This window comes from Fusarium oxysporum, chromosome 3 (assembly GCF_000149955.1).
Source record: "Fusarium oxysporum f. sp. lycopersici 4287 chromosome 3, whole genome shotgun sequence".
Classification (NCBI taxonomy): Eukaryota; Fungi; Ascomycota; class Sordariomycetes; order Hypocreales; family Nectriaceae; genus Fusarium; species Fusarium oxysporum.
In genome coordinates, this window is record NC_030988.1 from 5,242,429 (window position 1) to 5,268,827 (window position 26,399).

Consider the following 26,399-nt stretch of genomic DNA (forward strand, 5'->3'; position numbering starts at 1 on the left):
TAATCTTTTGCTATTGAGTATTCGAGTTGACTTCGTTTTTATTTATTACTTTATAAAAATACTAGTATGAGTATAGACCTTCCCTTCCTTAAAAGAACCAAAAGCAGCAATTATTGCTTATAGTGAAGGCTGTACTTGGTGTTTTAACTCTAGTAAAACTTAATGCCCGAGGGAAATAACACTAATAGAATATCCCTTTAAGTAGTATGGCCTTTTAGTAAGGTTATAATAAGGGTATAAGTCTAAATAAAATAAATAAAATAAATAAAATAAATAAAATAAATAAAATAAATAAAATAAATAAAATAAATAAAATAAATAAAATAAATAAAATAAATAAAATAAATAAAATAAATAAAATAAATAAAATAAATAAAATAAATAAAATAAATAAAATAAATAAAATAAATAAAATAAATAAAATAAATAAAATAAATAAAATAAATAAAATAAATAAAATATCTTATTATATAATTAAAGCATGCCTACAGGGGTCGATGAAAGAGTCGCCTTTGAAGTGGGTTAAAGGAAGAAGGTTAGGACTAGCTGATAGGCAAGACTTTTTAGCTGGCATATGTGCAGCTAGGTTCAGGCTGTAATTAAGGCAGGTAATTATAATAATTTGGCTTACTAAAGCTTTGCCGGCTATAGAGGCAATAAATATTTAAATTATATTAGATTCTAGAGATACTTAGATATACCTTTTAAGGCTAATTTGTAAACTTAAAAAAAAAAACATCTTATTATACATTAATTTATCCCTTATATTATTATATTATATTCTTTTAATAATATATTTTTAAGCAAGAAGCTTATATCTTCTTAAATTACTAGTAATTATAACTTATATTATATATTCTTAGGAAAAGCTTTTATAAGAGAAAATCTAAGGGCAGCTAAAGTACTACTTTATCAATAAGGCAGTTACCTCCTTTTATACTCTCTAAGTAAGCTTAATATTATTTTAACCTAATAATTATATCTATTAGTCTTAAGTAATAAGATAAATTATTAAGGCTAGGATATACCTTAGTGTCACAGCTCGACCAGACTGGCCTACCCTAGACCACTAACAAGGTAGATCCGGATCACGTGGCGATACGTTATCGCAGAGACTTTGTTTACCGACCAGATAGTTCCTGAACGTAGCTCCTCGAGCTACGTCTTGTTAATAGAGCCTGACCTGCCTGCAGTGCCTATCCGTAGCAATAGACCGTATTCTGCCTGAAGCGTTCCCCGTTCACCTGCCCTACCGAGCCCAGCCCGTGACACTTAGGTAGTAGCTAAGGCTATAAATTAAAAATAAGTTCTCTGGATAGTATATAATTATAATAATTAATTATATAGCTTTTAAGCTATAAAAAGGGTAGTAAGCTAATTAGGCTTATATATTAAAATAATAAATAAGCTTTTAATTATAATTTATATTAATAAACTCTTAGCTAAAGATAATAATAATTTAAAATTAGATAGTAAGCTGTTAAATAATAATAAAATATGAATTTTATCATAATTTAAATTAAAATATACCTTTTTTAAGCTAGCTAATAAAAGTTTAAAGGTAGTTCCTTAGAAGCTATTTATAATTTAGCCTTTTAGTGTTACGATTCGTGCCCGTAACAGCGCTATAAGGCTTCTATAAGGCAGCTGTAGCACACCCATGATTGCTTGCATAGCGATTATGGCCCGATCTTTTGCCCTGTGGTTTAACGGCTTGTGCAACCGTTACATTTAGGCCTAGCCTTAGGGCTATTAAAAGTAATATTATTTTTAGCAATAAAAGCCTCTTTAAGATTCTTCTTACCTTCCTTTTAGTTATAGCCTTTAAAAGCTTAATAAGGTTAGTAGAGTTTCAAGTATATTAATTTTAATAAGTAAGTATTTCCTAGAGTTAATTGCTAATTTAAGAAGAGTAATTAATAAATCCCTTAAATTTATATAAAGTATTAGTGTCAGATATAGGGGTCTATTGTGTGTATTCCACTCTCTGTCCGATAGTTGGGCTGGAACCCTATTTCTATCTGTTCAGTAATGACCTATCTAAGAGGTTGTTACAGTGCTGAGACAGCTCTCTGACCGGTAGTTCGGTCAGCCGGTTAGCCGGTCTCATTTTCACCAGTATTCAACACACCCCCTCAGGCTCAAGTACGTCCCTATTGAGCCTGTATTTCATAGGCAGTCTTCCGTATTTTGGAGTCTTTCTTCTATTCCTTCCTGCTTCCTGTTCTGCTGTCTTTCCTGAATGTCTTCCAGGCCAAGTTGATAAAGGAAGCGGTCCCATTTGCCTGCCGGCAGGGCCTTTGTTAAGCCGTCTGCAATCATATCTGTTGACTTGGTGTATTTGACCTGAATTTTCCCTCCTTGAACCTCCTGCCTCAGCCAGTGGTTGTGGATATCCACATGCCTTAGCTTGGTCTTTAAGGTAGCTATTTCGGCAGTCACAAGGTTGATGGTCTGAGTGTTGTCGCAGTCAATCTGGATGATCGAGTCATCAAGTTGGACTGTAAGCTCCTTCAGCAGTCGGCTCACATAGAGGGACTCCTTAGCCGCCTGTGCTAGGGCTAGGAGTTCTGCTTCTGTCGTGGATGTGGTGACTGTATCTTGCTTACTGGCTCTCCAACCGATTAACCCATTGAACAGCTTGATTGTATAAGCCTGCGAGCTTTTTCGGTCGAGGGTGTTATCTGCAAATGAGGCATCGCTAGCAACTCTGAGCCCACCGGGCCCTCCGAAGGCTAGGGCTCGATGCTTGGTGTATGTGAGGTAGTGGATAACGCGGTCAGCAGCTTCTTGATGGGCTCTGCCTGGATTGGTGAGGAATCGTGCCAGTCTGGAGACGGCGAAGGCTATATCGGGTCGGGTGTTAACAGCGATATAGAGGACTGAGCCGACTTTGCGTTGGTAGCGTTGAATTTCTGCTGGGGTTGCTAGCCCTATTCGAGGCCGTAGCTCTATTTGAGTCATTGGTACTGTAGCTGTTCCTTTGTCAGCTAGGTTTGCAATTTTGTCAATATAGGCTGTTTGAGATAGCCAAATCTTCCTTGCAGGTCGGTCCCGTATGACTTCCATTCCTAGGAACCATTGCATAGGGTTACCGCCTGTTAGCTTGTATCTCAATTGGAGCTGTTTTATCAGTTCATTGGCTTTATCTCCCCGAGCTTTTCGGTAGGCCACGATAACATCGTCAACGTAGAAGAAGAAGAGGATTCCTTCCTTCTTGAAGCAGCAGGGCTCGTGGGGAACCTGTTCATAGCCAAGCTCTAAGAGGGTCTTCGAGAGCTCTTTCTGCCACAGTAAGGGAGAGACTCGTAACCCATGTAGAGCTTTGTTTAGCTGCAGAATGGTCCCTGCTTTCTTATACCCCGGAGGCATATGCATGAAGATATCCTGATTGATTGGGGCGTGTACGAATGCGTTGACCACATCGTATTGGACCATTTCTAGGTCGAATTTGGCTGCTATCGCTATCAGGGTTCGAAAGGATCTTCCGGCTAGGGTAGCTGCATATGTCTCTTGCAGCCTCCCTTTAGCTTGTTGGTCTCCTCTGACCACTAGCCGTGCCTTGCACTTCTGGAAGCGGCCATGTTTATCAAACTTATAGACATACACCCACATACAGCTGAGGACCTGCTGTTCAGAGGCTCGAGGGTCTTTAGCTCGTATCTCAGTCCAAGACTTCATTTCCTTATGACTTTGAAGGTGATCTTCTTCGGCCTTTTGAAAGAGCTTTCCAAATGGATGATCTATAAGATCTTGGTGTTTCCTTGGGGGCGGCGGCAGGTTGCTTCGGTGCATATTCCTCCCCTGACGGAGCGCCCGTTCGATTGAGGTCTGTAGAGGGGTCTTTGCTCCGGCTATGAAGGCTGCCTGCCAAGGAACTGTTGTTGTACCTTCATTCGTCTCGATTGTAGGTTGAACTCCTTGATGGAGCGTTTGGATAGAATGTACTAGAAGGGCTGATGGCGGCGACTCTGGTGGCGTTGGAAAAGGGACAAATTTTGCCGTTGTATACGGACCGCCGATGTGTTCGACTGTTTCGTCGGCTTCCCCCAGTTGGGTTCCTTCATCGTCGGTCAGAGCGCCTATTGGAAGGGTTATTTCGAAGGAGTCTTCAGCTTCTAGTTCTTCAAGGCTGTCTTGATCTGGAAGGGCAGACTCTTGTGCGAACTTGGCTATTTCGCTAAGATCAGCTTCAAGAAGGTCGTCCTTAAATTGTTCCCAGTCTCCGTTGCAGATCTCATCTTCATTAAATATGACATCTCGAGTGTTAACTATCCGGTTGATTGTAGGGATCCAGATCCTATAGATGTTCGAGGACCTATAGCCGACTAAGAAGCCGATCCAGCCTTTAGGCTTAAGTCGCATTTTACGATTAACCTTCTGTTGGGCTTCTGAGGTCATTGCATAGGCCTTACAGCCGAATGCTCGTAGATGTGTCTGATCCGGCTGTTTCTTCGGTTGTGGAATCCCTCTGAGTTTGGCTGATGCTGTGTGTAGTTGATCATATGGGGTCTTCCAGCCTGACCTGTAGCTAGGCGTGCGATTGTATAGATAAACCGCTGTCCTTCCGATTTCTGGCCATAACTGATGTGGAAGCTTGGCTCCTGTCCGCATAGCCCTTTCTTTATCCTTGATCACACCCCCTGAGCGTTCGGCGCCGCCATTTTGGGCTTGTGTGTGCGGTGCTGAGGGCTCGAGGATAATTGCTCTATCTCTCAGGAAGCCTCCGACCTTCGGCTTGACCTCCGTGATCTCATTATCGCATTCGATAAATCTGACCTTGAGGCTGTGTTGCCGTTCCATATGACCTAGAAAGGCTTTGAAGGCCGTGATAATAGCATCTGCCGTTCGGGCTGTAAGATAGTAATCCCAAATGTATCCGGTGGCTCGGCATGTCAGTAACATCTGTGAGGTGTAACCGTCTATGCCTTCTTCGTAGTCATGAAAGTCAACAGCAATACGTTCACCGGCGGCCTGACCGGGCTGCTGCCTTGGGGCCCGTCTGACCTGCCTCTTGACCTTCGATAGGCCACAGGCATCGCATTCAGCAGTGGTTGGACCTCGAATTCGCACCCCCTGAGAGGCTGAGACCAAGTGTTCAAGGGCTTGTGGTCCCGGATGCCCTAGGCGGCTGTGCCAGCGGATAGCTTCTCCTGTCAAAGGGGCCCTCTTGCTATAAGAGTTGAATTTATGGGCTGTCAAAGCTGCTGGGGTTATAGCTACTGGTTGATATTCAATGACGTATTGACCATATATGTCTTGAACTGGGCATGCAAGAGTTCGATCGAGCCATCGAAGGATCGTTGGGTCGTGCCGGTTGTCCCAATAGAGACCTTTCCTTCGCAGTTGGCGTAGGGAGACTAGAGTCGTAAGGAGTCGAGGGCAGTAGGCCACATCTTCGAGCAACAGGGCTCGAGTTCTTGTGAGCCTAACAGTCATAGTTCCGTAGCCTAAGATGAGCAGTTTTCGGTCTCCAGCCCAGATACAGTCGCCTGGAATAGCCGGTTGAAGTTTGGCTAGTCTATCGGGGCTATTCGTGATTGAGATAGTGGCTCCAGGGTCAAGGATTACGGAGTTCCGTAGGGGATAATCATCCCTCTGTGTTATGAATGTGGCCTTGACTTTGGCAATAGGTCTCTGGTATAGTCATTGATCTGAGTTCTCTTCCTTCGTTGCTTGTTTTGGGTTTCTGGTGCTTGAGGTTCTGGCCTTTTTCCTTGTGAGGGACTTTACCTGGGCCTGCAGGTCCGAGTCTTCCTCGAGAGCTTCTTTCACTTTCTGTTGGATTTTCTCTCGGGGTTTGAATCCCTTCCATGCCTGATTTGGAAAGACATAGAAGCATTTCGTAAGTTCGTGGGGTAGTCCACACGCCGGGCATTCCTGTCTCTTCTCAGGAGACCTCTGGCGTTTTCTTTCTCCCTTCTTCGAAGACGGGTACTGACCTTCAATGATGTGGGCGTCCCCTTCATCATCCTGGGGGTCCTCCCCAGCATAGCTCGCAGAAAACGCACCGCGGGCCACTCGGCCCTTCATGGCCTCTGCATCTTGGAGCTCATTTCGGAAGGCGTTCCCTACATCTCGGTATGAGAGGGCCCTATTTTGTAATAGAGTCTTTGAAGAGATTTTGTACGAGGCAGTCCAGCTAGGCAGGATGTGTGTGGTTACATTGAAGAAGTCCCAGGCCCATGCACTGTTGTGGAGCGTTTCAGGGACCTCTCGTTGTCGCCCTTTCGCCATTGCCTCTTCCCATTGATCTAGCCACTTGAATGCAGCTTGGCTGACCGTCTTTGGGGCAGTTTTTAGTAATGTAAGATACCTATTTCTGGCATCCTTCGTTTCATCTTCCTCGGTCCTTCCGCACCGGGCACGAAGGTTCCAGTGCCATTCGTATATTGATTCGTGTGACTGACAGCAGGTTTGAATCAAGCTAGGGGAGACCGTACGGATAACCCAGTCCTGAAGGGTTCCAAGAGCGTTTTTCTGTTTTTCGAAAACCTTCTCTTGTAGCTGATAAAAGGTTAAATCCTGCTGGAAGATCTTCTGGCCTTGGTCTGTAAGGTCAGAGATAGACCATGTTCCATTCACCGTTTCCTGAATGTCGTCTGGGGTGCCGTCTTGGGATTCGGCGGTATGAGACCGGATTGTTCGTTGGGCTGTAGCGGTCTTCGTATATCTGCGTTTTCTTATATCCGGGATAGTTGGTTCGTCTCCAAGGAATGTCTTGCTCTTGAGATGCTGTTGAAGACCAAGACGATGGGCCTGAAGGAGGAATTCATGCTCCCAGTTGAGGAAGTCCTCAGATTTAGAGAGGGTAGCCGTAAGACCTTCCTTTTGGGGCTTAGATAGGAACATTATTTATAAGAAAGAGGGTTCTTCAAGGTATTAAAGTTGGTTGAGGCAGTGAGACTCTTAATTGTCAGATATAGGGGTCTATTGTGTGTATTCCACTCTCTGTCCGATAGTTGGGCTGGAACCCTATTTCTATCTGTTCAGTAATGACCTATCTAAGAGGTTGTTACAGTGCTGAGACAGCTCTCTGACCGGTAGTTCGGTCAGCCGGTTAGCCGGTCTCATTTTCACCAGTATTCAACAATTAGATTTATAACTTATACTTTTTCTATAGTTATTCTCTGTATTTAGTTATGTTTCCTTAGCTGGCTCTATTATAAGGCCTTTAATGGTTTAAATCCTCATTTTTAAGAAGAGGTTTATAGGTATATATAGTCCTTAGTTATCTCCTTCCCTAGATAAGGTACTTAAATATAATAATACAGTTCTGGCACTTTCGGAAGCCTTGTTGAAGATTCATATCGGCTTATTGGTAGGGTCGCTGACTCTGCCCTATCATAGGATCCGTGTCTATCCCCTTATCTAATCACGATTGAACAAATTGAACTTGCTGACACTGCGCAGGAAGCCACAATCATCAGTAAGTCATATCTCGTCAAAGATCTCCTACGTTGCTGCTGAGCGTCTGCCGTACCTTACCATATGGTGCTGGTTCCACATACTGATCTAATGATAAATTCCGGGTTTTTGTTGAGATACAAACTGTAAACAAGACAAGTTCTGTGCTATCATTCCAGTTCAACTTCTCCTTGTGCATTGGGCTTTCTGATGGCTGGGAATTATCGAATTTGGCGCACTCTAGAAATCCCATAACCAGAAAAGGTCAGTCTACCCAGGCTAACACTGAACAGTACATTTGAATCAGTTGTCAGGCTTTCAATTTTCCATTTCTGCAGCTGAGCTCCCCAAGCAAAGGTAAAAGCAGCAGAAAAGAAGATCCTTTCATAGTTCTAGTAAAACCTTGTCAACTGCGAAATCTCACTTACATCTTGTGAAATCTTTCTCCATGTAATTAGGAAATACGATAAGAATGTCACAACATCCATCTAGGGACACCGATTTGTCCGGGTGCAACTACAAGGGCAACGATTAACAACAAGCAGGCCTCTTAGCACAGGACCGCTACACTACCACCTCAAGAGATATTTCGAGACAAATCCAAAGCGCCTTCCTCGTCTTCCTTTCATTTGGTCTTGTCTTTCAAGTGCTGTGCCTCAGTGGCATTCTTTGGTTGGTGTTCCATGGACAAGTGCTAGTACCCATGCAAGACTCGCGATTGACAAGCATTGTCATCTCTGCTGGTAGGAAACTTGCCACTACCATCATGGGCATCAGCTGTTTCCGATCTTGTGGCCGGGCGACCTGTCAATACGCGAAGGTTGATCTCCATGTGCAAGACGTTCATGTCACAGGAACAATATCAAAATTTCTGCGTCTTACCCTCGGAGTAACTATCGACCGGCTTATGCCTCTTTGGAGTAAAAACCAAGCAGGTAATAAAACATGGTCTTAGTTTAGGCTATGGACCCCTGCTCCCTAGCGCGAGGCACTTTCGGGTGACCCGCCGAGCTGAAAAATGCATATTTTCAAGGGTCCCTTAACTTCAAGCCGTCTGCGAACCCTGATAACGCCTCGTGACATAATCTCATCACACTTGTGACCTGTTTTGCCTGCATGTCACACACTTGGGCCGCTTTAACAAAGTCGATAGAATTTATAACCCATTTCAGCGAATATTGTAAGCGTTGGCTTTTCTTTCGGCAAATCCTTTAGTTCCAAAATGGCTTTAATTTTCCGGATGACCTGTACTTGCTGAAACGGTCGGTCAAGCCACGATTCTAAAAGCAGATAAAGGGCAGGCCACGATTGCTTTAGGTCATGCTTAGAGACCCGAGTTAGTCCTAGTACGGTAGAGTCTAAAATCAAGCATCTTCTGATCTGCATAGGCCCCACTAACCAACATGTACGCAAATTTAAGAGTATTGCTCAGGCCTTAATGGCGATCTTTCAGCCAAGGCAGATTTTTCGTCGTTACAAAGATCCAACGAGCCAGGCGAATATTGACCGTTCGTCAGAAGTATAAAGTCCCTGGCACCTCGCCGACTAAGTCGAGCTACGAAGTCTTGTTCTGCCATCCCTCCTATCTGCGCCGAGCTATACTGGATCGTCTCTCTATTTCTCTCATTCACTCAAGAACATGGCACATTTTCTCTTCTTTCTCGCCCTTTTAGGGCTTGCAACGGCGAACCTGACTGGCTTCTCTGGCCGAAAGGGCACATTAAACCGCGACTTCGCAGGCATAGGCAGCATCTCGTTGGCTTTACCCGCCTCTTGCTCTTCTTCCGAGATCGACTGCGGCGGATCCTGCATTGCTGGCTCAGGAGAATGCTGCTCTGCGAGCGAGGGGTCTTACTGCGAAGCGGGAAAATACTGTACTGACGATGGATGCTGCCCTAAGGGCGAAATCTGCACTGGAGAGGCAGCTGGTTGCGGCACCGGTAGACAGCTTTGCGGCAAATATTGCATCCCAAATAGCGCTGTTTGTTGCAGCGATGGCAGCTATTGCAATAGCGGGGAAACCTGCACCAGCGACGGATTCTGCTCCAAGGGCAAGGGCAGCGGCGGTAACGACGATAACAACAAACCTACCGAGACAAACGACAACGACAGTCCCACCAAGACAGACAATGATAACGACGATCCCACAGAGACATTCCAACTGCAACCAACAATTACCTCTGCAAGTGGAGACAGCGATCAGGGAAACACGCTTTGCAAGCGTAAGGGTCGAAGTGGAGGCGGTGACGGCGATAATGGTGACGGTGGTGATGATGACGGCTGCAGCGGTAATGGTGCTGGGTCGACGCTTGCGCCGAGTTTCGCAAGTGTCCTGTTGGCAGTCTTTGTTTTAATGCTGTAATTATTACGGATGGTTTACTTAAGAGTAGTATCCATATCTTGAATAATAATAATCCTTGGCAGTGTAATGCATGCCCAGCTCCTAATTCCCCTAAGTTCTAAGCAAGTGCAAACAAAATTACCTATCCTAATATGCTATCCTAATATTATCTTTGCTTTCCTGCTATATCAGAGATATTATAAACTAGATATTAAATAAAGCTAACATGGTTGATAAGCATGTGCACCAGACAAGCATATGCACCAAAAATCCCTCACCCTACAACATTTCCATCTGATCAGATACTTCTCAACCACCAAGTATGTCTCAATCATTAGATGAAGCTAGAATCCTTCTTGCACTTCAAGCCCTTCAAAATGACCCTAAATTAAGCCTCCGACGTGCTGCGAATATCTATGAGGTTGACTATTGGAAGCTACGTCGCCGCCAGAATGGCATTCAATCCCGATGCGATTTTATCCCAAAGTCAAGGAAACTATCTGATCTAGAAGAACAGATAATAATTCAATTCATTCTTGACCTAGGTTCGCGAGGATTCCCTTCGCGACTCCGTTTTGTGGAAGAAATGGCCAATTCTCTGCTTGCCGACCGCGACGCGTCACCTGTCGGTAAGCGCTGGGCTCATAACTTCGTGAAGCGACAACCAGAGCTCAAGACGCGTTTATTTCGGAAATATGACTATCAGAGGGCTAAATGCGAAGATCCATCTATTATTAGCGGCTGTTTTAGGCTCGTACAGAACACAATCGCGAAATATGGTATCCGATCAGATGATATCTGGAACTTTGATGAGACCGGCTTTATGATGGGCATTATTATGGCCGGAATGGTTATCACAGGTTCAGAAAAACAAGGAAGACCTAAGGCAGTGCAGCCTGGAAATCGAGAATGGATTACAGTGATCGAGGCGATTAATGCGGAAGGTCAATCAATCGCGCCGTTTATTATTGGTGCAGGCCAATATCACCTTGCGAATTGGTACCGAGAATGCGACCTCCCGGGCGATTGGGTTATTGCAACAAGCCAAAATGGATGGACAAATAACCAACTGGGTCTTGAGTGGCTAAAGCACTTTGATCGGTCTACAACTAACCGATCAACTGGTCCCTATCGTCTTCTGATCCTTGATGGCCACGAAAGCCACCACTCGGCCGATTTTGAGAGATATTATAAGAAGAACAAGATTATAACGCCCTGCATGCCGGCTCATGCATCTCACCTACTTCAGCCTCTTGATGTTGGGTGCTTTGGGCCGCTGAAACAGGCATATGGGCGACAAATAGAGCATCTGATCAGATGCTCTGTAACCCGTCTTTCCAAGACTGAGTTCTTTTCTGCCTTTTATGCCGCTTTTCAAGCCACTTTTACAGAAAGCAATATTAAGGGAGGTTTTAAAGGAGCCGGGCTTGCTCCTTTTAACCCGGAAAATATCATCTCAAAGCTTAATGTGCAGCTACGGACTCCAACACCCCCCGGGGAGGTTAGTCAACCATTAACACCATGGGTTTCAAAGACCCCAAAGACAGCAAACGAGGCCCAATCTCAGTCTGAATACCTTAAAAAGCGAATCAGAAGGCATAAAAGCAGCTCCCCAGAGTCAATAATTAAAGCTTTAAAGTCAAATACTAAAGCAACAAAGGTAGTTATGCATGAGGTTATCTTATTAAGAAGTGAGCTCCGAAATCTTCGAGATGCAAATAAGATACTAAGCCGGCGCCGAAGGACAAAAAGGACTAGATTACAGAAAGGAGGGGTAATGACTGTAGAGGAAGCATCACAAGCAATTGATCAGATGGATGTTGATACGCAGGTAGTAGCAGAATCATCGAAATGTGGTGGTCAAGGAAGGTCGGCGCGACCGGGTGGTCGGCGTTGTGGTGTATGCCGCAAGGTCGGGCATAATGCAAGGGCCTGTCAGGTGGTAATAGAGATATCCGAGGAAGAGTATAGTGAGTAGCTTTATCTAATTAGATAGTTTGTGAGGTTTTTATAGTAATTTCAAAGTCAAGGGCTAGGATTTTTGTGACGCTCGCTTGTCTGTGACACTCGCTTATCACACACGTTATGCTTCCTTAGTCTATTTAAATTATCTATCCTTTTTAGTAATTTTTATAAGTAAGATAGTAATTTTATTAAAGTTCTTAATAAATTATTAATAGTAGTTAGTAAATCCTAAGAAGGATTATATTTCTTTGATTAATATTAGGGCTTTCTATTTAGCTATTATAGTGATTTTCTATTTATTTATTCTTATCTTATTACATAAGATTTTATATCATAGGTAAGTTACCTTAAATTAATAGAAATAACTTTTTATTAGTTTAATAAGTATGTTACTATCTTATAATACTTTTAATATCTTATAGATATGTTTTATATGCTCTTTTTTTATATTAGAGAAGATAAGGATATTATCTAGGTAGTAAACTATAAAAATATTAAGTATTCTTAAAGTATATTTATAATTATATATCAGAATATTATAGGTATATTAGTTAATCTAAAAGATATAATTAAATATTTAAATAGTGTATATTTTATTTTATTTATTAGCTTTTTTAATTTAAATAAGGTTATAAGTAGATTTAAAATTAAGAGTTATAAATTATTTCTTATTAAATAAGTAGTCTTTAATTAAGTTTAGTAATAAGTAGTAGAGAATAGCAAAGGTGAATTGGAAAAACGAGGAATGCTGTATAACTTGCCTTCAAACCAAGAATGCAAATTTCTTTCTTTCATGCTGGATATCCGATAACCATAACCCCCCAAAACCTATCGTGCATTCGCATAGCTCTGTTTATGGCCTGACAGCAAACCCTCTCTTGCAGCAATTGGCCCATCGTAACCCGCTTGACAAGCCCCCGCCTCCATGTAGTTATTAGCGTCCTCCATGTATGGTGCTGGACTCGCCGTCGGTTGCTGCATTGGAATGGAAGTCGGATTGTATAAAGTGACCATCTTGCCATCCACTGCCAGAAACTTCTTCTTCTGGCCTCCAGACTGTAGTGCTACATCAGGCGTGCGTAGAATATATCCAGGCTTGGTCTTCCTTGGCTCTGATGTTGTGTTGATCAAGTTTGCCATGAGAGAGCTGGCCCAGTGCGCATCTGCAAAGATCATGAGGCCCAGCCAGAGAACGATGGCGAGTAGTAGGGCCAGACAGCTCAGAACAACTTGGAGGTGAGACATAGCCACCGTAAGCTTGTCAACGGTGATCTGCACAAGAGACGGATCGATGCTGACAGTATATGCTCTTGCGACGAGAAGAGATTCGAGAGTCTCGGAATTATTCCTAATCCATGTCAAAACATCGTTGTTAAGCGACTGCGCACTGATATTGGACCGTCCATTGCCAAGGCCGTAAGCAACCATGACAGCTGCTGTGTCAACTTGACCAAAGAATCCAGGTTTGCCCCTGGCAGGTCTGGATCCAGCACAATCAGTGCGAGTGACCTTTCCACCAAAAGCCTCATTCTGGAAGTTCGATCTCTCACATTTCTCAAAAGGCTTTGGTGCGTCAGAAAGGGTCTCGGACCTGATGAGGGTGATATTCGTGGTGGTGATACTGATGAGAGAGTACATAGTCGTCCCATTAGACTCCGCAGTATAAAATCCCCAGTTACTTTGCAATGCAGACTTATTGCCATTGTCGGCTGTATTGGCGCCGAATTGATAGCTTACCTTTCGGCCCTGTGCATTCATCATACTGTCCACAATCCGACCGGCAAGCGGATTCTTTCTTTCAGTCTCATTGGCACTCCAAGTTCGTTGAACAAGATCAGTAACTTCTTCCCTGGCAAAAGGTGTCCCAACAGTTGTCAACATGGTGGCTTTGAAAGTAGACTGGCTGAAAGTATGGCGTCTCTTCTCTTTGGTAATGGTAAAGACTTGGTTCATGAGAGCGGAGCCACCACCTCCACCCAGAGAGAACCAGATGTTATCCTCTCTGTTGGGCAACATGTATCTCGAGTCTAAAACTGTATCCGTTGCATTATTCCAGTGGATCTCGGGTTTACCGGCTGCAGTTGCGATGAGGCTGGTGGAGAAGACATTATTGAATGTGCAATTCCAGGCGGCAGATCCGTTATCAAAGAGCCAGCAAGGCTCGAAAGTTTTGCCGTCAAGGGCGGAGTTAGGAGGTACCATGGAGCCAGTATCTGGAGACACAGACAAGCCATCACTATCAAGCCAGATGCGCGCACCAACCCCTCTCTCTCTTGCAGGCGCCACGACCTCTGGCAGGTCGTTATTGGTCACTCGGCCAGTGAGTGTGTAGTTGAGGCCTGGGACGAACAGGTCAGCGCCAATAATTTGTGGAATCTTCTTTTCCACATCTTGCAGTTGGCCCGAGTCGAGAGAGAGCTGGACAATATAGCTAGGATTCTCGTTTCGCTGGTGCTGGTAATCGGCGATTGTCACATTCGATGCTCGGAAGATATAACCCGGGGAATCCAGCGCCCAGAGGAGTGTACCATAAAGTCCCAAGACGATGTTGAGAAGACTAAAGGCAAGTACGACCAATCCTGCACGCGATAAACCTCGAGATGTAATGTAGAGAGTTCGTTGAATGTAATCTTCAGTGAACATAAGGTATGATGTGAATTGATTTGATCGGGCAGCAATTAAGGAGAAGAGCTTGAAGATAAAAATACCCATAAGCAACTCGGCGCATTTGAAGATAATTGACTTGGCCGCATTATGGTACAAGGGTATCGACGATTTGATGAACGATGAAGTTGATTCGATCATCTTGCGGGAGAGGCTTGGAAGGCTAAGGCTTATGCTTAACTGAACCGAGTTTACGAACTGGAAACAGGGAGAAAGTGAACGAGGGGAATATCCTCTTGGCTCAACCTGCCCTGCAGACTATAATTCCGTCCTTTCCGCTACTTCGCCGCTTAGTTGCAGTAATATCTTCGCGCGATATCCTTATACAAGCTGGTATTTCCCTCGGTGTAAATGGATATCTTAATGCCACTTAACAGGCGATTACTAAAATAGTGTTCCATAATTGGTGGGCATCTGAGGTAGTGCTAATCATTTCCGTATCAGGCTAGCATTGGCTTTCAGCTGAGAGTTGAAAATCAATAGTGTCTGGCAACACAGGGGGAAGAGCCAGGGGTCCTCTAAGTCTAGACTCGCCGAATAACGCTAGTGAAGCCACGCGCCTCCATTCAAGCCTTTATTCACGCTTAGGTCGCGTAAAAAACTTGAGAGAACAGAAGGACGTATTATTAGGGGCAGACTTTGGGCCCAAAACGAAAACAGTCCAATACTCGTAGAGAACCATAAGCGCGATGGTAAGGGCCTCAGAGAGTGCCCAGAGCGATGGTTATGTGGAGTTTGTGATATGTGTTTCGGGATTATCTGCGGGGGAATTGGAGAGGGCCTAAGCACGCAGTCTGTTCTGGCTTTACACTATGATTAGATATGCAGTTGCGTTGCTGCACCTACAGCAAATATGCCAAGGTGTCAGTGACGAGAAAGGCAATTGATTGAGGGCTTCTATGAGGCTCTTCCGTAAGGCTGAGGATGCTTTTCTCGTTGTCAGCTATATCAGTAGCGCATATCATGGCAATCGCATTTAATAAGCCCTTATTATAGTAAAAAAAGATAAATCTTAAATATAAGTTAATACATAGGAATATATACCTATAATTTATATGTATCTCGCATATGCACTTGGAAATAACTTATCTCGAGTAGCTACGCGACTTGGACATCCAGTGATTCTGCACAGACTAGATAAAATTAGGGTCCAAAAGTCTCTGGACGCTGCCCCACCAATATGTAATCCACCAGATAAAATCAGACTGATCCTCAATTGTAAATTCGTCCAAAACATTGACAAATCATGCCGCAAAAGAATGGAATTTTATCTATTTTATGCGTAAATTGACAAAGAAACCATGAGTTTAATGATACAGTTAAAGCTCTTATTGTGCAGGCGGTAGAGAGCGGGAGGTCATTGCGGGATGTCGCTCGCGAGGCAAGATGTTCACCACAAACGATCTCGAATATTGTTCAACGCTGGAAAATTCACCAAACACTGGACAATTTACCAAGATCTGTGCTCTGGGTGTCCTCGAAAACTCACAGTTCAGCAGTTTCGGTATGTATTAATTTCACTCAAACGCGACCGTCGCATCACATATGAAAAGCTTGTCAACTTCTTAGGTGGTCACATCTCACGAACAACAATACGCCGAGTTATACGCCTCCATTACGGTCGCAAATAGAGGGCTATGCAAAGAATACCGCTATCTAAAGAAACCGAGCGACAGCGGTCTTATGGTGTCAAGCTTGGAAGGAAGATTTAGATGAATTGTTGGAGGTTCGTCGTTTTGAAGTTGGCGGATGGATGCCGCTCGGGAATGTTCCACTGAACTGCTGACTTCTTCAGATCATTTTTAGTGATGAATCGTCAGTTCAATCGCAACCAAATTATAAGCGAGGCTGGGTCTTCCGTAAGCTGATGTAGTGATAATTTCGAGTGATCGATTACGGAATAGGTCAGGCCAGCGAGTATGTCGGAGCCATGGTGTCGTCTCGTTTGGGTTGATGACTCCGGCCCGGCCGTGAGGACTGCTCCCTAGCTGCAGCTCCGGCATTTCCATCACTATTTAAGCCTAAATTTTTTTTTTTCGTTTACTAAGAGCTGCCTTTGGGAGCTTGAATATTCCTAAGGATTATGCTCTCTATGAAATTTGAGCCTGACCTAGGCGCGCGTCTTCAACGCGCTGTTTGCGTGGAAGTCTGTAATTAAACTTTAATTATAACGTAGTTCACAAGCGAGTTGGCCAGCATGCTTTTCACCTTAAAAGCTATTTTTTAAATAATTCTTATAAATTCAAATTAGATTTAAAATAGCTAAGATTTGGATAGTGTATATATAAGTCCTAAAGTAAGCTATATTAATTTTCTTAGATTTTTAAAAAAAATCCTACGTAGCTATAAACTTTAAAGTCTATTTACACTGTAAAATACACTGTATTTTAAGGTTTTCTATATAATCTAAAATACTTAAAAATCTTTAAAAAATACTTTCTAATAAAGTTAACTATACTATTTTAGGAACACTTTTTATTTAATTTTTAGCTAATTTATTTAACCTTTGGAATGCTATAGGGTAAGCTATTGTTAGCTGCACAGTATGCTGGCCAACTCGCTTATGAACTACGTTATTACAAATGTTATAAAGCTTTGCGCTATCGCCTCAAACTCTATGAGAATCGTCCAGGATCAGAAGTAGAGCGCCAATGAGACAATTAAGCGCCCCCGCCGTGGCTGAAAGTGGAGTCGCGGCAGTTTCGTCAAGTACCCGCTTTCAAGTGAAAGAGGAACATAAACAGGGGTAATGGCCCAATCAAGACGCGTCAAAGTCCTCTTTCAGTTGAATCTGGAGCTGGAATAATGATGTAGACGGCCGCTGGTTTTGCGGCCTTCGACGTCGATGTCGCCTTGCTGTGCTCCGCGCTCTTTCTTGATACGGCGTATGCGCTGGTGGTCCAAGCGACAGGACAACAGGAGAGGAAGTTTCGGCGAGTAGGCCTGGCGAAGTTCATTCCCACGAAAAGCCAGGCGAACGAGACGGCCCAAGGAGATCTGGGAGTGCTGATGGCAACGCATAAGGACGCGCAGGGTCCGATAACGGCGGATGACGAACTCTCTCTCGTACGGCTTGTCTAGATGCGTGCGGGACTATCCCGTGATGCTATGTTCTATAATATTCAATGTCCTATGATTCCATGTTCTGTGCTTATTTTGCTCCAACCACATTCGCAACCAAGGTTTATCCAGTATCTCAATAACTCAAAGCAATTCTCTCTCAGTCGTGTTCTTCGCTCTTCCAATAGGTCTAAAAGAGTTAGTGGTTAATTAACTAGCGATTTATTAAACTATTCGGCCGAGCGCGACGCCTACCAAATATTTTATAAGTTATAAATTAACCAACTGACAACCTTGATTTGAGGGTACCTAGACGAAAAGTGAGCATAGTGTGGCCTCGAAAGTCTTTGCTTTTTAGATAATTAGTTATCTAAGTCCTCCTCTCTAATACTAGCTAAATTTAATGCTCTCTTAATTTAATATATTAATTAACATAGCAGTATAGTATTAATTACCTTGCTATAGTAAGTTTGCCCTTTATGGAAAATGGTGAGGATATTATGCCTGATTGAGTCTAGTGTCCATGTTACGAGACGATATATTGGTTTGGTTATCAATACTCTGCGTCCCTGCAATTTTATGCCCTGCTAATAGCAGAAAAGAACTCGGACATATATAGATGATCTTAATTTGTATCGGTAGAGTATACCAATTACACAGAAGGAAGCTCTTCTAATAAGAATCCCCTTATAGACCAAAAACAAGTGAAATTTGCTGATTTCACTCAAGACATTGAGATTTTTGGCAGTGAGAACGGGCTAACCCGATCAGGAAGATGTAACGCTCACACCAAAGGTTTACTAGTCCAAAATAGGAAAATGTAACGGTCAAGGGCACTCTATTCTCCGACGGCCCCCGAGGTCGATCCTTTCAACTGTCAGACATTACGTGTATTCGGTTCATTGATGTGAATTGGTGTATTGATCTTGTGTTCTGTTGAAATCTGCCCCTCAAGAGGTTTACCATTTCGGCTGTAATCTTAAAGTATCCCTGCTTGCACGTGAGGCCCCAGCACCTGTTCAACATCAACCCCGTAATACAACAGGAACGTTGATCTGAGACGAAAAAAAAGGATTTTCAAGTTATCTAGGCATACAGATCCCCAACTGAGCTATACCAGATCAGGAGTTCGTGCTATGGTCCGGAAAGTCTAAGTGCTGATCCCCCGCTGGATTGCCGATTCTCGGCAAGCACATTGAGGTATTTACAGTCGTTCCCGACATCTTGTCCCCAGCTTGAAATACACGTTTGCTACTACCCCCTGAGGAAGCACGAACAGACACAGGAAGCAGCTCTTAAATGAGAACATGTAATTCCAATATATAGCCTCCAGATTGTGGTATAACTTTCTTCCTAGAGCTCCCTAGTTTTCCTCTTGCCTTTAGTCAAACGTCCCTGAACCATAGAAGCCAGTACTGCCGTAGTCATCTCCATGCAAGTAATCATGAAATCTGTCTGCACCATCCGATGCCTCTTGGCTCCAGCTCCTTTCTTCAACCGGACTGGGTTCTCTGACGGGGGGCGGCGAAGAATGAGAGCTATAGCTGTCGTCAAATGCAGATGTAGAAGTCTCCGTCCAGGCACTGTTGTGATTCTCGGTGTCATTGGGTTTTGCGCTAGGGAATGCTTTGTTAGCTATTTGTTTTCGTTTAGACATCAAGACATCAACTCACACTGGCCGAGTTTGCCCAGGCTCTGGGACAAAGGTTCCTGATACGGCGCCTCGCAATCTCTCCCAAATTGTCTTTCCTGCTTCAGGAGTCCCATTTTGGCGAATTACGGTGCCACCTAACACATTCTTCGCCGCCGTTTGTCCGGGGGCAGGCTTTCTAGCCCCAGTCCAGGCCGCGGATGGCTCATCCAGCTTGACAGAGGTCGAATTGATCAGTGACTTTGATCCACTCCTCATCCATTTATGCTCTGTTGCTTCTTGCGCCGTCATTCTGCTAGAGGGGTCTATCTTCATCAATGAGCGCACAAAGTCGATGGCTTCTGCTGTGATCGCCTCTTTTTCAAATTCCTTGGTTGGGAAGGGGATAGTGCCTGTACGGTAGTCCCGAAACGTGTTCGAGTCGTTGAAACAAGAGCTATTAGTAACTATATGAGCCATTGTTTCCCCTAGGCACCACATGTCAACAGGGAAAGGACTGATGTCTTGTACTCGCCCAGAGCCGTCATATGCCAGCTCAACCTCTGGAGCGATGAAGCCCGGTGTTCCGAGGAGAGTAGAATAGCCAGACTGGTCATGAGCTCGTTTACTGAAGCCGAAATCAGTAATCTTGACCGTTAGGGGCTCCATATTCGTGATGAGAAGGTTCTAGCACCCGGGTACGTCAGTAACAGTCGAGAATGAAGTTTAGGGTCGCGGTACCAATGGTTTCAAGTCTCGATGTGCGTAGTTGTTTTTATGCATAGACACCAAGCCTTCCAGTACTTGATGGATGATACTTTGTGCTGTAGTTTCGGGCAATGCCCCACGATCATCCAGATACTGACTCAAGTCTCCATGCTCACAAAACTCCATCGCGATGAAGAGAGAATCGTTGTTCTCGTACCAGCCGTAGCAGGTAATGAAAGGCTGTCACCATCATAAGCAATCAGCTGAGAAATACGAATCATCTACGTACCGGCTCTTGTGAGAACTTGGCTATCACCTGAAGCTCGCGTTCAGGTCTGTTAGACAGACTGGACTTCCGGATCTGCTTGACAGCCCGCACTGCAACGGCTCTCGAGCTGTCCAAGTGATTCTCAAGCCATACGATGCCAAAGCCGCCCTTGCCGATTTTTCTCTTCCGGATCCATGTCCCCTGCATCAATGATGGTGAGCTTGCTGTGTGGGTCGTCCTCTGTTGGCCATTCGCGTCTCTCTCGAAACTGGCCTCCAGGTGTAGGTTTTGTGCATAAGATTGCATACGTCTTCAACTCGAAAGCACGCGTAGAGTTGAGTTGAGCAACCAACTATAGAAAAAAACGTGGGTAGATGATCCGCCGAACTGATTTATAGACGGGCGCGCTCGCCGCAGCGTGCCGCTTCGGTTGATCTCCTTCGTGAGAGATGCTAAAAAAAAGCTTCTTTGCGTGATTTACCCCTCAGCTTTATTACTATTTATAACTAGTTTTGCTTATTATTGTTGCGAAGCGCCAGCCTGATTCAGCCGCCTTCAGCCTGCAGGGATCTTGGGAGCTGTGATAGGTCTTCATCCTGACACAGCCCCCATAGCATCGCTCATCCCGCCCCCCAAGACATAGCTACTGACCGAAATGACTACGCCACACCTGAGAGTGCTGTTTGATGCCTAATTATAACCAAAATGACCCTTGCTAGGCGTTCAGCTGGTGACTGTTCTTGCCCATCTCAAAAGCCCCGCCGGAACGCCGGCACCACGTTCTTTTTCCTTCCCCGTCCTTTCCAGCATCAACAACAACCATGACTGTTGAACTTGCCCTTGCCATCGTGGCGACACTGGACCTATGTCTGAAGTAAGGCCATTGATAGTATGGGTTAGATTTGAACTGGCTGCTAAACACTGGAACCAGGTACGGCAAAGAAATCAAGAAGCTTTGCTCCGCAATCAGGCATGCTGGCGATGAGTTCGAGGAGCGAATTCTACGAGTGGAGAATGCCTGGCTTCGCTGCTCGGAACAGCTGAACTTCTTCAGGCGCATCCAGACAAAAATGGATGAGGATCACCAGGAGTTGCATTGGAGAACACTCTTGGTCCTACAGGAGAAGCTCTTGACGGTCAAGAATATCCTCAGCCGTTGCTCTACTCCTGGAGCGCCCACCACTCATGGTCATCCCGAGGGAATAATCGCAAGGCCTTGGAAGTACGGCTTCAAGAAGAAGAGCATCGATGAAGCCATCAGGGATCTGGAGATCTGGCAGAAGCAAGCCGATGCAAGCTGGTTCTTGATTCTGAGAATGGCTGATCGACAACTTGATCTGGAATTACGCGATGGTCACTCAGGCGTCGCAGTTTCGATTCCATCAACATTGGCGATCCGGGCTAGCCATCAGGAACCCTCTTCAGAGGCCCCCAGCCTCACCCTACCATCCGATTTTCCCGGCATGATCACTTGTGTCATTCCTTTCTCCCATTTGAAATTGGTCAAACAGGCCGATCCTAGTCTTGACCAATCTGGGGTCTACATCCTCAATATTCTAGACCCATACGAGCCAAGTCACTACCAGATCGCCAAGAAGGATGTCCGAAATCTCGCAAGACGACTTCAACATGACGAACCAAAAACATTTGGGCTTCTCCAATGCAAGGGCTTTTTCTCGGAGAAGACGGAAGCCCACGGTGTGAAGCACATCACCTTCACAGTGGTCTTTCGAGTGCCTCAACAATTGTCGACTCCTCGGAGCCTGCGTGACGTTCTCCTCAACGACCCTCCCGGCTCACTCTCACGACGGTTTGACATGGCCCGTGACCTAGTCAAGTCGATCAACTATGTGCATACCTTCGGGTTCGTTCACAAAAACGTGCATCCGGGTGCATTTCTGGCTTTTCAGTCATCCGAAGACGCCTCCCTGAGCGTGTTTCTCGCTGGATTTGACAGTTTCCGGAAAGAAGACGGAAGAACTAGACGTCTCGGAGATGATAGCGTGGAGAAAGGCCTCTACCGCCATCCATCGAGGCAGGGATTGAACCCAGAGGCCGAGTACATAATGCAGCATGACATCTACAGTCTGGGGGTCTGCTTGCTCGAGATCGGTCTATGGCGTAGTTTCATTTCTTACGACTCAAAAGGAGAAAAGCCAATGCTCTCGGACGCTTTTGATCTGCCGACGGAGCTCTCTCAGCAGGAGACATTGCGATTCGTTCGAACTTCGGCGGCCGGTCATTTGCTTCTCCTAGCTCGGGAGAAACTGTCGTCATGCATGGGAGACAAGTATGCGGACGTTGTTCAGACATGCTTGACATGCCTCGACCCCGACAATAGTGACTTTGGTGACCAAAGTGAGTTTGAGGATGAGGATGGTATTCAGGTTGGTGTGAGATACATTGAGAAGGTGAGTTTGCTTTAATTCCTCATGATCGGCATGTGGCTAACAAACGACAGGTTCTCATCAAACTCAACACTTTATATGTTTAGTATCAGTGGGTTCGCAAGATAGATAGTATCAATTGAATTTGTATAAAAAGCCGCATAGTAATAAAAAGAAATGTTCAACACCAGTCCATGCCAATGCCTTCCCTCATGTCGTTCACATCGTCAATCTCATTGAGTGGCTGCACCCTTCGTCCACCCAGCCACCGACCGCGTTGCAAAAAGCTGTCTAGCAACTACCCTTTCCAACAATCACATTCCAGTTGCCCTACTGTGCGCAGTCGTGCTAGTAACCCGTTCAATTACTCAGAAACTAGCCCGTGCACGTTGCTAGGTCGTCCGTGCACGCGTCCCATCTTGTATTTCACTAAATTCCATCGAATCCGGCCCGTGAACGCATCAGTATCAGTATCAGTATCAGTATTTATTACGCCCGGGAGTACGGATCTCATAGGGCCGGTGGCTACGCTAAGCTGTCTTCTCTTCCCCGCTATTCATCCAGGCCACCCAAGAGAGCTCCACTGTCTCTGATGCGCACCCGCACTCGCACATGTTTGACTCTGCGGCGGCGGCCAATACATGGGCACCTAGGTGCCCAAATAAAATAGCGCATTAGTGATAGTGCCTCGATAAAAGAAACATGTATTTTGTGGATCCCCGGATATGTCAATACAGGGTGGCAGGGAAAACACCTGTTTGATTGGCGGCTGGGAATGGGCTCCACTTCCCTTATTGCAATATTATTCTTGTATCCAACAGAGGGGTGAAACCCCTCTTTGACAGACTGATCAAAGAATCAAGTCGACGATCAATAACATCACAACATTCTGGTCCACACTTGGATACACTCACCCCATCGTATTCGTGCGTATCTAACAACACCTAAAAGGACAGAACAGAGACAGAAGAAGAAGGACGAGCTCCTGGGGACTAGATTGATCCTAAAGCGCGAAAATTAACCCTATTTTAATTGGACATCAACCCTACTCGCGTATCCAACAATTCCCAGCCGCCAATTTAAGGTACTTTCGGGAACCTTTCGACAATTGAAGAGATACAGTTCGCGAATCACGTCGCGAACCGCAAACCTCCATCTACGAAGCCGCAAACTGACCGACATCACGAATTGCATTGCGACAGCATTTGAACGTTTTGAGCAGCATTTTGTTAATCATTGAGAGCACGTAAATCACGACGTGACGCGCCTCTTTGACCCTGCGCGACAGTTTCAGCGCGTCCACCACCGACCGTACCGCACCGCACCGACAACTTCCCGGCATCACGACCTCGGGAATCTAAAACCACATCGTCAACGGTCCCGAATGCGCCACCCATGACTACTCTAGTGACGACTCGGCGGCCGCTTCCAGTAATTAGCATGAGCAACGAGCACGGGCGACGGTTGAGCAAGCGTCTCGCTGCAGCGGCGGCGACAGATTATGAGCACGACGCTGACTTCGTATTTGTGCGAAAATCGAAGAGAATTAAGACGGACAAGACAGATGAACCGAAGCCTGAAGCAGTGCCAGAGCCAAAGGCGGAACCAGTGAAGAAGCCTACAAATGGACGACCTGCGGCGAAGCAACGCGCTGCTAAGGCACCGACGACTAATGGAACGATTGTGGAAGAGGAGCCGCCCGAGAAAGAAACGAACGCGACGACACAGCCCATGACGAGGAAGAGCAGCAGACAAAAAGCGAGTGTTAACGCGTCGGTTGAGCGAGAAATCAACGTCCCTAAGAGACCATCAACCAGGAGGAGCACGAGACGATCTGGGGAAGCACAGGGGGAAGAGGCTCCTCAACCAGCACCAGCATCCATACCAGAACCCGAGCCTAAACCCCAACCAGAACCAGTACCTGACGCAGCGCCAACCTCCCATGTCAAGGAAACGCCTAAGAAACGCGAATCCCGCGCAAAACCTCCTAGACCGCCTCCGGACTGGAATAAATCGCCGCAACGCAAACCGCCTGTGCAGTCAGCCACAATTGCTCTGCCTATGAGTGATACGCCCATCATTAACAGAAACAAGGAGATGCGGAAGAAGGGGGGCAATAGCAACAGGCGGAGCAGTTTGGGTAACCGTGGAAGAAGGGCGAGCTCTTTGATCGAGAACGGCCAAACAGCAATACCCCACCGGGAGGTCAACCCGGCGGATTTTTACAAACACATTGAAGCCGAAGGCTCGACAGAGCCTCGGCGTATGAAACAACTGTTGACCTGGTGTTGCGAGCGCGCTCTGGCAAGGGAGCCTCCTCATGGCACACCGAATTCTAATGCTATTTTTGGTACTCGTGCTATTCAAGACCAACTGCTAAAAGACTTTGCGGCTCGATCTGAGTTCTCAGACTGGTTTAGTCGAGAAGATGACGCGCCAAAAGTTCCTGTAGTGTTGAGGCCCAACCCCAGAAACATGGAGTTGGACGAGAAACTGGCCAAACTGGTAATCAACATCAAAAGATTACAAGATGAGAAGAAGGCATGGCAAGCAATACGAAAACCACCGCCTGAGCAATCGCCTCTCTTCTCCGAAGGCGAGACTGGGCGTATTGTTCTACCAGACTTTGATCTATTAGATCCCGACGAAGGCAAGATCAGAGGATTCCTGGCAGACGAGACAGCATCATTCGACGCTGTTCGGTCTGAGACAGAATCAAGGTTGCGGACTATTCAGTCGTCACTCGAGTTTCAGGTCGACCAACTTGCCGACAACGTTCACAGGCTCGAGCAGCGGGTTCTGGTTGCGGGCAAAGAAGCGGATAAGGTCCTTAGTGTTAGTGCCCTACGACTTCGACAACGTGAGGAGCGGGAGAAGGCGAGCGCAGGAACAAAGGACATGCCAGTCATCGAGGTTCTAAGGAGCCTAGAGAATATTCTACCTGAAGGAGGCGGGTGAAGGAGCAAAACCAGGAGCAATCATCCTTTAGGTTTACACCGCAGCAGAGCGGTCGTTCCTTCCAACCCTGTAAGAGGCCCACTACTCTGACAGTTGACTCAGTTTCGTCTGCTAAGCATGCGGTAGCGCCGTGATCTTATTTCCGTACTACGTACCCTGACCCTACAGCGGGATGCAAGAAGCTTGAGGATCTTTGAAGGTACCAAAGCAGCCCGGTCTAGCCATGCAGGGTGTCGAGGAGTTTGCCCAACTGCCAAGTCAGACTTGGCAAGTCTGGCAAGAGCTAATTTATTTTCAACCTCATTGAGGAGGGCTGAAACGTTTCTAGAGATTTATCCCGGGCAGGAATCGTCTTAGCATAAGCAGTGCATTTCCAGCACCAAATTATCGCTCAAATAGCGGCTATTAATCATGAGAGCCCAACCGCCTATCGCATCCCTGCCAAGGATATACAGAAGTAAGTATTCCTATCACGTCATTGACCAAAGCGGGCTTTCATCATCTAGGCCCGTCGCTGCAAAACGATGGTAGGGCTACGGTTTCTCGGTTACCTCGGTTTAGGCATAACGATATTTACCACAAGTCCACTTTTGGCCCACAAAGTGTAGATAAATAACAACGGACACCAGCCTCAAGGCTACTTCAACAATCAAATGAGCAACGCCTCGATCCTCTTATCTGTTACTGAAAACGCCGTCAACGACCAACTCTTACGGCAATTCCTCAGAGCTAACGCCGATTGGAACCGCCATTCATGGAATCATGGAAATGTAGAGTGATTGCAGAAGTCAGAGCATTGAAAGCAACCTTTGCATACTGCAAAACATCTAAACTTTGAGAGATGAATTGCTTGTGTCTGATTCACTTGAACAACTTGATCTGTTCCTTTCAGCTGTTTCTACAGCTGACCGCGGAACGGACTGTATTAGTGCGTCATTTCGGCACATGGCAGCCATAGCTGGACAGTCGTGAGTTGATATCGGCTATCTCCGAAGGCTGCCTCCTGATTTC

At 45.5% G+C, this 26,399-nt stretch overlaps 5 protein-coding genes across 10 annotated transcripts; 3 read left to right on the forward strand and 2 right to left on the reverse strand.

Moving 5' to 3' along the window:
- The first annotated feature begins 7,272 nt into the window (after positions 1 to 7,272).
- On the forward strand, positions 7,273 to 9,862 carry FOXG_14912 (uncharacterized protein). Of its 3 annotated transcripts, none has more exons than XM_018394978.1 (2): positions 7,273 to 7,355; positions 7,414 to 9,862. In XM_018394978.1, the coding sequence occupies exon 2, from the start codon at positions 9,047 to 9,049 to the stop codon at positions 9,767 to 9,769; it is 723 nt and encodes a 240-aa protein (XP_018254939.1). In that variant the 5' UTR covers positions 7,273 to 7,355; positions 7,414 to 9,046; the 3' UTR covers positions 9,770 to 9,862. The 3 variants fall into 3 exon arrangements, with proteins under 3 accessions (XP_018254939.1, XP_018254940.1, XP_018254938.1); XM_018394979.1 differs by having other exon boundaries at positions 7,273 to 8,753; positions 8,828 to 9,859; XM_018394977.1 differs by having other exon boundaries at positions 7,273 to 8,743; positions 8,796 to 9,859.
- Positions 9,863 to 12,434: 2,572 nt separating this feature from the next.
- On the reverse strand, positions 12,435 to 14,603 carry FOXG_14913 (uncharacterized protein). The gene has a single exon (XM_018394980.1). The coding sequence runs from the start codon at positions 14,516 to 14,518 to the stop codon at positions 12,542 to 12,544; it is 1,977 nt and encodes a 658-aa protein (XP_018254941.1). The 5' UTR covers positions 14,519 to 14,603; the 3' UTR covers positions 12,435 to 12,541.
- A 3,888-nt stretch (positions 14,604 to 18,491) lies between these two features.
- FOXG_21828 (CAMK protein kinase) lies at positions 18,492 to 20,507 on the reverse strand. 3 transcript variants are annotated; one of them, XM_018402195.1, is made up of 4 exons: positions 20,065 to 20,507; positions 19,809 to 20,015; positions 19,111 to 19,754; positions 18,492 to 19,053 (listed from the first exon to the last, which is right to left on the reverse strand). In XM_018402195.1, exons 1-4 carry the CDS (start codon positions 20,347 to 20,349, stop codon positions 18,819 to 18,821), a joined length of 1,371 nt encoding a protein of 456 aa, XP_018254942.1. In that variant the 5' UTR covers positions 20,350 to 20,507; the 3' UTR covers positions 18,492 to 18,818. The 3 variants fall into 3 exon arrangements, with proteins under 3 accessions (XP_018254942.1, XP_018254943.1, XP_018254944.1); XM_018402196.1 differs by having other exon boundaries at positions 18,492 to 19,754; XM_018402197.1 differs by having other exon boundaries at positions 19,809 to 20,507.
- A 295-nt stretch (positions 20,508 to 20,802) lies between these two features.
- On the forward strand, positions 20,803 to 22,621 carry FOXG_14916 (uncharacterized protein). 2 transcript variants are annotated; one of them, XM_018394981.1, is made up of 3 exons: positions 20,803 to 20,917; positions 20,975 to 22,454; positions 22,505 to 22,621. In XM_018394981.1, exons 1-3 carry the CDS (start codon positions 20,865 to 20,867, stop codon positions 22,535 to 22,537), a joined length of 1,566 nt encoding a protein of 521 aa, XP_018254945.1. In that variant the 5' UTR covers positions 20,803 to 20,864; the 3' UTR covers positions 22,538 to 22,621. The 2 variants fall into 2 exon arrangements, with proteins under 2 accessions (XP_018254945.1, XP_018254946.1); XM_018394982.1 differs by having other exon boundaries at positions 20,850 to 22,454.
- A 671-nt stretch (positions 22,622 to 23,292) lies between these two features.
- On the forward strand, positions 23,293 to 26,138 carry FOXG_14917 (uncharacterized protein). The gene is made up of 2 exons (XM_018394983.1): positions 23,293 to 25,457; positions 25,515 to 26,138. Exon 1 carries the CDS (start codon positions 23,826 to 23,828, stop codon positions 25,386 to 25,388), a length of 1,563 nt encoding a protein of 520 aa, XP_018254947.1. The 5' UTR covers positions 23,293 to 23,825; the 3' UTR covers positions 25,389 to 25,457; positions 25,515 to 26,138.
- The last annotated feature ends 261 nt before the right edge of the window (positions 26,139 to 26,399 follow it).

What these genes read in the sequence shown, in the direction of transcription:
- FOXG_14912 (XM_018394978.1), top strand. Translation starts at nt 9,047, where the DNA reads ATGGCACATTTTCTCTTCTTTCTCGCCCTTTTAGGGCTTGCAACGGCG.
- FOXG_14913 (XM_018394980.1), bottom strand. Translation starts at nt 14,518, where the DNA reads ATGATCGAATCAACTTCATCGTTCATCAAATCGTCGATACCCTTGTAC.
- FOXG_21828 (XM_018402195.1), bottom strand. Translation starts at nt 20,349, where the DNA reads ATGCAATCTTATGCACAAAACCTACACCTGGAGGCCAGTTTCGAGAGA. An exon ending in CCAAGTTCTCACAAGAGCCG is followed by an intron (nt 20,016 to 20,064) that starts GTACGTAGATGA and finishes TGATGGTGACAG; the next exon opens with CCTTTCATTACCTGCTACGG. An exon ending in ATCGAGACTTGAAACCATTG is followed by an intron (nt 19,755 to 19,808) that starts GTACCGCGACCC and finishes CCCGGGTGCTAG; the next exon opens with AACCTTCTCATCACGAATAT.
- FOXG_14916 (XM_018394981.1), top strand. Translation starts at nt 20,865, where the DNA reads ATGACTGTTGAACTTGCCCTTGCCATCGTGGCGACACTGGACCTATGT. An exon ending in ACACTGGACCTATGTCTGAA is followed by an intron (nt 20,918 to 20,974) that starts GTAAGGCCATTG and finishes CACTGGAACCAG; the next exon opens with GTACGGCAAAGAAATCAAGA. An exon ending in GTGTGAGATACATTGAGAAG is followed by an intron (nt 22,455 to 22,504) that starts GTGAGTTTGCTT and finishes AACAAACGACAG; the next exon opens with GTTCTCATCAAACTCAACAC.
- FOXG_14917 (XM_018394983.1), top strand. Translation starts at nt 23,826, where the DNA reads ATGACTACTCTAGTGACGACTCGGCGGCCGCTTCCAGTAATTAGCATG.